The 10,806-nt window shown below is 39.4% G+C and overlaps 1 protein-coding gene across 1 annotated transcript; it reads left to right on the forward strand.

Annotated features, from left to right (window-relative positions):
• The first annotated feature begins 2,219 nt into the window (after window positions 1–2,219).
• On the forward strand, window positions 2,220–8,150 carry LOC117341759. The gene has a single exon (XM_033903622.1). It carries the CDS (start codon window positions 2,220–2,222, stop codon window positions 8,148–8,150), a length of 5,931 nt encoding a protein of 1,976 aa, XP_033759513.1.
• Window positions 8,151–10,806: the final 2,656 nt, after the last annotated feature.

The following is a 10,806-nucleotide window of genomic DNA, read 5'->3' on the forward strand; positions in this document are numbered from 1 at the left end:
CCTGTATCTTGCATACCGTTTATATTAGGAAATTGTTTCTTTAAAATGTCCTGAACATAACACATAGTATTTCCGCATAATTTTCTATCCTTTAAAATATCATCTTTTTCTTTAAAACTTATTGTACTCTTACCGTTATCCATCCAAATACGTTTTGTTTCTACTGGCTTACAAATTGACGGTCTATCATCTGAAAGATCTAATATACCACTTACCTTTGGTTTGTGTCTTTTTGGCAACGAAAGTCGTTTTCTATTAGGTTTTACCTTAGGACTAGTGATAACAATAGGCTCGTTTATACTTACAACATCATCAGTCGGGGCAATTTCCTCTGGTTGATTTATACTCATGTGATCACCACTTATTGTATTTTCTTCTGACTGTTTAATACTCACGTCTTTGGATATATCTTCCTTCTCTTCCATTATATTTGATAATCTCCTATTTGTTAAAGATAATCTGGACCTAGGTTTGGGCTTTTTAGGAGTACCGATGTCTGAAATATCATGGAGAGATTTAATCACAATCAATTCACATACATGTATATCACTAAAGGCTTTACTAATGTACAGTCACAAAGCTCGGGATCGGTAAAGTTATCTGCCCTTAGCACGGGCTCGGTGAAAGCTCGGTAAACACGGCGAGTTCATTGATCGTCGGCGCGGTTACAAAAATGTCAAAATTTGACACCAAGTCACATTAGATATGTGCCGGAACGGCGTTCTGATTATTATATTGAATCTTAGTGGTGCGCTAAAGTCATTACCTCCCTTTGGTGACGTCACCACTTTTTGCGTAGTTTTTCACAGCGTTGTGTTCTTTAGCAGACGACACGAATTTTACGTCTTTTGTAAGTTTCTGGTGTTAAATACCACACATTTATAATTATCATTGTATTTGAAAGATAATCCTATATATCGTGGATATTGTATATACGAGATTTAGATGAAAAAAGTTGATAAATGAAGTTTGTTTGTTTAGAAAGTGTCAGATAATCGGATAAGTTCAATGTCCTATGATTGACGAGTTATACTTTCATGTTAATTATTACCAAGCTCTCGCCAAGTCAATTGTTCATGAGGTGTGTTTATAAAATTACATTGATTAACGTCAATCGTGTCATCAGAATACCATAAATATTAGTTTACGTGCTAGTTAGTCATTTTTATTGTGAAATGTTGTTCATAAGTTTTTCGTGATTGAAATCATATTTACATCTGTGTCTGACACCCGGTACAATATATAGCAATGAACAATGTGATTTGTATGGTATAAATCCAGTATTGTTATTTCGTGCAGAATATGGTTCCATCGTTCTGTATGGTACAAATCTAGCACTGTCAGGTTATAGAGAATATGGTTTTATCGTTCTGTACGTAACTGATAGTAAGTTTTTGTGTTCTTGCAGTGAATCTCGTTGAGAGTATTAATATATCCAGTCTTATGTTACGTGTGTCGTGAGAGCATGAATGCCCAGCTGGGTGTCCCTACAGCGTAAGTTTATACAGTAAATTCTGTTTAAATGCATATGCTAATATGCTATTCATGAATTTCATTGAAGTATGTCTGTATTATTAAGTAACTAAAGTTTAGTGTTATTGTCAGGTTATTCGACAGTATTTCATGTATTTAGGCAGTATTAACTGTATTGACCAATAATTCGGTTAAGGAAAGAATGATGCAGAGACCTTTTACATTTTAAAATAATTCTAATAATTGTATGTCGATATTTTCATGATGATCTTGATGTATGAACTTATATCGACAACAATAGTCCATGTTGATTGGTTACATATTACACACTAGGTTTTTTGTAAATTAGATACTAAATAACATAATGTATTACATTATGTAGTATTACATTATGTACATCATTATAAAGAGCAAGTTGAAATAAGATGATATGCTACAGAAATGATACTATTCAATGTATCTAATTGCAGGTTCATAGAACAGTTTTGTATGATATTAATGTACATGTAGGGTTATCACATTATTATGTACTATATTTGTAAGAACTGTTTTGCTTGTATCATTGCAGTTCTTACGGTGCTACAGTTGATGGTTAAAATAAACATTGATGGTACCTGTTTTCTGTCTGCCAGTCTTATTCGTAACGCACGAGAGATGAGGGGCAGAACAGTAAGAAGCTGGGACAGTGGGCTAGAATGAGACACGACACTTCGGCCAGAGCATTGGTAAGGTAAGATCTTGCAGCTATGTTGAATCCCCAAAGCCATATAGACGACGAGATAGGTTTGGAGCGAGCTGATGACAGATATCCAGCTCGTTTAAGAAGCCTGACGGATGTAGCCATGGAAGAATTCCAAGTGCGAGTTCAGCGGTTTAAATCCAAGTTATATGGAAGATGGGAGGCAGTTAAGTCGAAAATGGACCAAGCTGCTAAGTGTGCAGATACTATCGATGCTCTGAAGAAATCGGATCATGAGTTGTGTTTGTCGTATGGGGAATACCGTCTAGTGTCGCGAGATTACGCAGGGTACCTGCAGGATATGAGGACAAAAGACAGTATATCATTTTATGATGAACTTTTAAAGTATGATAAAGAAAACGATATCTTTGTGAAGGATGTTCTTCAACAGATTGATACCAGGAGTTTAAACGTACACGAAATTAGGTCGTCAAAATCTGCAAAGTCCAGAGCTTCGAACCAGTCTTCAGAATCAACAAGGATGAAGGCTAAAGCAGAGGCAGCTAAAGCAAGGCTTGTTTTTGTCCAGAAAGAGGCGGAACTCAAACGAAAGAAAGCGCTCTTAGCTGAGAGAGATTCCTGGGCTCGTGCCAAAACAGAGAGGGAGAGAGAAGAAATCGATGTAGATTTAGAGCTTATTAAGGAAGAGAAATTATGTGCGGAAGCTGAAGCAGAGGCCACCGTATATGATAACTTGATAATCAAGGATGAATGGAGGGCGTCAAGAGAATCTCTCAAGGTACCAGAGGAAGATCCAGTTGAAAGGACTAGACAATATGTGATTGAGAACAATGGCAGCTTCGAGACTTATATAGATCAAGCGAAAGATTTTCAGTCCCCTGATCGGAATCATAGTCACGCACATTCTTATTCGTCGATAGGGGAACAACCAGATTATACAGCTCCTCCTACGACCACTCACAGACCGCAGACTCCACCTTTAGATCCCTCCTCAGCTAATGCTATGTTTGGAGATTTCACGAACTACCTTCTTAAGAAAGACCTCATATCATCTCGTTTCACTAAGTTTACTGATGATCCTGGTATATATGGTGTATGGAAAACCTCGTTCAAAAACGTCCTTTCTGAACTGAAGGCCACACCACATGAGGAGATGGCTTTGTTGACTAACTGGCTGGGGCCAGAATCCTCAAGACAAGCTATGAATATGAGAGCAGCAAACGCGCACAATCCTGCTGGTGGTCTTAAGAGGATATGGAGTCGTCTTGATGAGCGGTATGGAGCTCCTGAGTTAGTGGAAAGTACACTACGTAAGAAAATCAAGAATTTTCCTGCCATAAGTCCCAAGGATTCTAAGAGATTGTACGACCTTGGGGATATTCTTTCAGAGATTGAAAGCGTCAAGGAAGATGAGAGATACAAACAGATGTTATCCTTTTACGACACGTCTTGGGGAGTGAATCCTATTGTAGCTAAGCTTCCATCCCATCTGCAGAACAAGTGGTTTACTAGAGCTTCAAGATACAAAATTGAAAACAAGAAACTTTTCCCTCCATTTTCTTACTTTGTAAGATTTATCCAGGAAATGAGTTCTACTTTAAACGACCCAAGTTTCGACATACATGCTACTACAGAAGAAGTTAAGCCTTCTGGAACACAGAATAAGAGACAAGACAAAGTGTTCGTAAAGAAGACAGAAGTGGATACGGAAAGAAAAGAAGTCAAGTGTCCCCTTCATGAATCAAATTCTCACTCGCTCAATGAATGTAGAAATTTCCTTAGAAAGAACATTGTAGAGAGGAGACAACTTTTGAAGGATTATAAGATGTGTTTTAAATGCTGTAAGTCTACTTCGCATATGGCACGGAAATGTACTGCGACTATAAACTGTAATGAATGTGGCAGCACAAGACATTCTACAGCTCTTCATGATCCTATCAACACATCTGATAAACCAAGAAGTCCAAAACCTCAAGGCGGGGAGCAGGCTGAAAAAGTCACCAATAAATGTACAGCTATCTGTGGAGAAGGGGTCAGCGGTAGATCATGCGCCAAGACGCTCTTAGTCGACATATATCCTGAAGGACAACCTGGAAAGTCAATCACTGTTTACGCTGTTTTGGACGATCAAAGCAACCGCACATTAGCGAGTTCGGAACTTCTCGATGCCTTGGGTATTGCTGGAGACGAGATACGCTTTACCATTTCGTCGTGTGCTGGCACTTATCAGACATCAGGAAGAAGAGTTGATGGCTTGGTGGTCCGTGCTATGGATGGTTCTTCTCAGCATGTTCTTCCGACAGTGATTGAGTGCGATATACCTCAAGATATTACAGAGACGGCTACGCCAGAGGTGGTCGCCCACCAGGAACATCTCAGAGTTTTAAAAGATGAGATTCCACCCTACAGACCGGAATGCTTCATGGGACTTCTGATTGGTAGAGATGTACCTGATGTTCATCATGTTCATGAACAGATAGTGGGACCTAGAGGATCAGCCTTTGCACAGAAATTAAGCCTTGGATGGGTTGTCGTAGGCGATGTTTGTCTGGGAAAAGTACATCCCCCTGACTCCGTGACCGTGTATAAAACATCAATAGTAAGCGGAAGAGGAACTATATTCCAACCTTGTGAGTCGTACATGGCAGTAAAGGAAAGCCAACCGACGGATACGGTCTTCGCCAAGACTAAAGACGACGAAAAAGTTGGGTATTCAGTAGAGGACAGGGAATTTATCAACATCATGAAAGAGGAATGTCATATGGACGACAACGGTTTCTGGACTGCCCCCTTACCTTTTCGTAATCCTAGGCTTAAGATGCCCAATAACAGAAAATTAGCATGGAAAAGAGCAACTATTCTCGATGCTAACCTGAAAAAGAATACTACCAAGTGTGAGCATTTTGTTAAGTTTATGGAAAAAGTCCTGGATTCCGGAGCGGCAGAAGTGGCCCCACCTTCATCAGGAGAGATGTGGTATTTACCCATATTCGGGGTATACCATCCCAAGAAGCCGGAAAAGATCCGTGGCGTTTTCGACTCTTCGGCTATCTATCAAGGTGTTTCGCTCAACAGTATGCTCATGTCTGGACCGAACCTCACTAACAGTTTGCTATCGATATTGATTCGCTTCAGGAAGGATGCCTACGCCATCACTGCAGATATAGAACAGATGTTTTATCGTTTTCTGGTCAAGGAAGAGCATAGGGACTATCTAAGATTTCTGTGGTATCAAAATAACGACCCTACGCAAGAGCTGATCGACTACCGCATGAAGGCACATGTGTTTGGAAACAGCCCGTCGCCCACTGTTGCCATGTTTTCCTTGTGCAAATCTGCAGAAGGAGCTGATGACGACGTCAAGGACTTTGTTGAACATGACTTTTATGTGGATGATGCTATTCTATCTCGTCCTACAGCTGATGAAGCTATCGACTTAATCAAAAGAACACAGAAGGTTCTTCGAGACAATGGTAATATTCGATTACACAAGATTACTTCCAACAGTGCGGAGGTGATGAATTCTTTTCCGGAGGAAGATAGGTGTCAAGGTTTGAAATCGTTGGATCTGGAGGAAGACGTTCTTCCCATACAACATAGTTTAGGCATGTCGTGGGATCTTAACAAGGACATATTTAAGTTTGATGTCAATGTCATAGAGAAAACTGGAACGCGCCGCAACATGTTGTCAGCGCTCAATAGCATATTTGACCCTATCGGCTTCATTTCACCAGTAACTATTCATGGACGTATTTTGTTAAGGGAACTTACTACTGGTACTGCGTGGGACGAAATCATTTCCGACGAACAGCAAGAGAGATGGAACGCTTGGACTTCTTCACTTCAACACTTGGGAGACGTGCAAATCCCTCGTATGTGTGTTCCTATATCTCTGACTACGGCGAAATCAGTACAACTTCATATCTATTCAGACGCATCCGAGAAAGCCATAGCGGCGGTAGCCTACGTCACATCTAAGGACGACAATGAAACTCATACGGGATTTGTTATGGGCAAGGCAAAGTTAGCGCCCTCTCAAGGACACTCAATTCCCCGACTCGAATTGTGTGCTGCTGTTTTGGCCGTAGAGGTTGGTGAAACGCTTAGCGACGCGCTTGGTATTCCGCTAGAAACTATTAGATATCATAGTGACAGCAAAGTAGTGTTAGGGTACATTTATAACAAGACCCGAAGATTCTACAATTACGTCGCAAATCGTGTCGAGAGAATTCTACAAAGCACTCGATCTGACCAATGGTCCTACGTTTCCACAAATAAAAATCCAGCAGATCAAGCTACTAGAACTTCTGTTACCGCCGATAAACTTGACCTCAGTATGTGGCTTCAAGGACCAAACCCGGTGTGCGAGGATAGTGAAACAGAAAAAACGTTGATAGACCCCGACATTGATAAAGAAGTCAGGCCGGAGGTTGTGATTACATCGCGAAAGACTTCTGTGGAGAAGAACTTTTCGGAAAGATTTAACAAGTTCTCGTCATGGCAAAGACTTAGTAGTGGTATAGCAGCTCTCAAGAGAGCTATTCGTACCTCACCTACAAAACCGCAAATCTTATGTGACAAGATAGACATGCTAAGACAATCTCAGGAATTCATCATTGGACAAGTTCAAAGGGAATCTTATCATGAGGAGATGTCTTGTCTTAAAGACGGAAAACCTATCAATGCAAATAGCTCTATCAGGAATCTCAACCCTTTTCTAGACTACAAAGGACTTTTAAGGGTCGGAGGTCGTTTAAACAAAGCCGAGCTTCCAGTAGAAGAGACTAATCCTTGGATTCTCCCAGGCAAGAGTCATGTGTCAAGGTTAATTGTGCTTCATTACCATGAATCAGTTTGTCATCAGGGTCGCAATATTACAGAGGGTGCTCTTAGGAGTAATGGTTTCTGGATTGTAGGAGCCAAAAGGCTCGTATCGAGCATCATTCATCATTGTGTCAAATGTAGAAAACTTCGAGGAAGTGTAGAAATTCAACAGATGGCTGATTTACCAGCGGACCGTCTTCAACCTGGACCGCCGTTTACATCCGTCGGAGTGGACGCCTTTGGTCCTTGGTCCGTTGTCACCAGGAAAACGCGGGGAGGCGCAGCAAATTCTAAACGATGGGGTATTCTGTTCACATGTTTGACATCTAGAGCGATTCATGTCGAAGTTGTAGAGGAGATGAGTAGCTCGTCGTTTATCAACGCTCTCCGTCGTTTCGTGGCCCTCAGAGGCAATGTCCGTGAATTCAGATCTGACCGTGGAACTAATTTTATTGGAGCAACGGACAGCCTTCATATAGATGCGATCAATGTCACCGATAGTCCCGTAAACAAATATTTATACAATTCCGGTGTGGTGTGGAAATTCAATGCTCCCCATTCCTCCCACATGGGAGGGGTGTGGGAAAGAATGATTGGGCTTGTGCGTAGAATTCTGGATTCAATGTTGTTAGGTGCCGCATCTAAGTGTCTCACACACGAAGTGTTAGTTACATTCATGGCCGAGGTGTGTGCAATTGTAAATTCTAGACCGGTCGGACCGATATCTACCGATCCAGAATCGCCAGAAATTCTGAGTCCGGCAGTCCTACTAAATCAGAAAGTAGGCCAAAGTGATCAAATATCCTCTGTTTCCGTTTGTGAGAAAGATTTCTACAAGTCTCATTGCAAAAGGGTACAACTACTATCGGACGTGTTCTGGAAAAAGTGGCATGACGGTTATCTCCAATCGTTACAACAAAGAAGGAAATGGACAAACGCTCGTCCCAACGTTCGTGTCGGAGACGTCATTCTTCTAAAGGACAAAGGACTTCCGCGCAATGAGTGGTCTCTCGGTTTGGTACAAAATGCTATACCCAGCGAATGCGATGGGAAAGTTAGAAAGGCTGAAGTGCGTGTTGTGAGGAACGGAAAATCAACTGTGTTCGTGCGACCTATCACCGAGATGGTCATTCTTGTTGAGAACAGTAACTAAGTGCGTTATTAGTCGAACTGTGTGTTAATTTAAGTGTATAAAGTTTATAAACTTATTGATTATAATGTAAAAATGTTTGTATGGTAATATTAGATGATATCTATAATATCAGACGGGGAGTGTGCCGGAACGGCGTTCTGATTATTATATTGAATCTTAGTGGTGCGCTAAAGTCATTACCTCCCTTTGGTGACGTCACCACTTTTTGCGTAGTTTTTCACAGCGTTGTGTTCTTTAGCAGACGACACGAATTTTACGTCTTTTGTAAGTTTCTGGTGTTAAATACCACACATTTATAATTATCATTGTATTTGAAAGATAATCCTATATATCGTGGATATTGTATATACGAGATTTAGATGAAAAAAGTTGATAAATGAAGTTTGTTTGTTTAGAAAGTGTCAGATAATCGGATAAGTTCAATGTCCTATGATTGACGAGTTATACTTTCATGTTAATTATTACCAAGCTCTCGCCAAGTCAATTGTTCATGAGGTGTGTTTATAAAATTACATTGATTAACGTCAATCGTGTCATCAGAATACCATAAATATTAGTTTACGTGCTAGTTAGTCATTTTTATTGTGAAATGTTGTTCATAAGTTTTTCGTGATTGAAATCATATTTACATCTGTGTCTGACACCCGGTACAATATATAGCAATGAACAATGTGATTTGTATGGTATAAATCCAGTATTGTTATTTCGTGCAGAATATGGTTCCATCGTTCTGTATGGTACAAATCTAGCACTGTCAGGTTATAGAGAATATGGTTTTATCGTTCTGTACGTAACTGATAGTAAGTTTTTGTGTTCTTGCAGTGAATCTCGCTGAGAGTATTAATATATCCAGTCTTATGTTACGTGTGTCGTGAGAGCATGAATGCCCAGCTGGGTGTCCCTACAGCGTAAGTTTATACAGTAAATTCTGTTTAAATGCATATGCTAATATGCTATTCATGAATTTCATTGAAGTATGTCTGTATTATTAAGTAACTACAGTTTAGTGTTATTGTCAGGTTATTCGACAGTATTTCATGTATTTAGGCAGTATTAACTGTATTGACCAATAATTCGGTTAAGGAAAGAATGATGCAGAGACCTTTTACATTTTAAAATAATTCTAATAATTGTATGTCGATATTTTCATGATGATCTTGATGTATGAACTTATATCGACAACAATAGTCCATGTTGATTGGTTACATATTACACACTAGGTTTTTTGTAAATTAGATACTAAATAACATAATGTATTACATTATGTAGTATTACATTATGTACATCATTATAAAGAGCAAGTTGAAATAAGATGATATGCTACAGAAATGATACTATTCAATGTATCTAATTGCAGGTTCATAGAACAGTTTTGTATGATATTAATGTACATGTAGGGTTATCACATTATTATGTACTATATTTGTAAGAACTGTTTTGCTTGTATCATTGCAGTTCTTACGGTGCTACAGTTGATGGTTAAAATAAACATTGATGGTACCCGTTTTCTGTCTGCCAGTCTTATTCGTAACGCACGAGAGATGAGGGGCAGAACAAGATATATGTTGAAATTTATATTTTTAGAATCAGCTATATTTACTTGTTGTTTGTATCTAGTAATATTTCTCAATAATAGCATGTATCGGAAATAATTAGCAAAAAACATGAATAGTCACGCTTGATTGCGGGCTACACAAATTCTCCCCCTAAAAAATGAAAATCGTCGATTTAGGACGTTAAAATACATTTCATGAAAATCCACTTACACGGATTGATTTAAAACCTGAAATCAAATCTTGGTAGAAAAAAATACTTTAATCCATTCAGTAATGAAGGAGAAAAACGAAAATATCCAAAGCTCGGGCTCGGGTCTTAAGCTCGGGCTCGGCTCGGGATACACAAATTCTCTACCACCAATTCAGGGGAAATAACTCTTTACATTTTGCGATTGTGAAACTGGCCTATTGAGAAATTAGTCTATTATTGAAAACAAACTGTTCAATATACTGTTAGTGTGTACTGAAGTACATGTACAGTAGTCCCTGAAAGTATGTGTCATCGTAAGCTAAAAATATGTCCGTGATATAATTCTCGAAACGTTGCTAGATCTACTCGATATAAACAAATATCAGCTGAACATCAACATGCATCAACTAACGGAACAGTAATTTCGTTAAACAAACAAACAATCAAGAAAATAGATATTAGACTCTACATATTTAAACGTCGCCTGTCTCTAAAACGTTAATGAACACGTATGACATTTACAGAACTGCAGGAGGCCTACCTGTACGTATACGACCTGTAAGCTTATAACTTAGGCCTACCGAAGCTTGTTATCGAAAATTATTTGAACGCTGGTCTGGGTTGACGATGCATTCTGATCCTGTCAAGCAACACAATTGGTAATAGTAGAACAGCTATAACTTCCAATGTCACCTTTATAATGAGAGAATATTATAAAGTCCTAGTCCTGACGGTAAAATGTAATACAACTCACTTTGAATGCAGCTAAAGCCTGGAGTTGAAAGAGTAAGCGGCGTGAAGTCATGGCGTTATAGCATCCGGAACTCCTCGGGGAATCTACATTTCAGAGGCAAAACCCGATGACTTCAGGATGGGCGTTTGTAAACGTCATCAAACCATTCGATCGTCT

Source organism: Pecten maximus, chromosome 14, assembly GCF_902652985.1.
Source record: "Pecten maximus chromosome 14, xPecMax1.1, whole genome shotgun sequence".
In the NCBI taxonomy this organism is placed as follows: domain Eukaryota; kingdom Metazoa; phylum Mollusca; class Bivalvia; order Pectinida; family Pectinidae; genus Pecten; species Pecten maximus.

Excerpts from the sequence above, each read along its gene's own strand:
- LOC117341759 (XM_033903622.1), top strand. The coding sequence starts at position 2,220 with ATGTTGAATCCCCAAAGCCATATAGACGACGAGATAGGTTTGGAGCGA.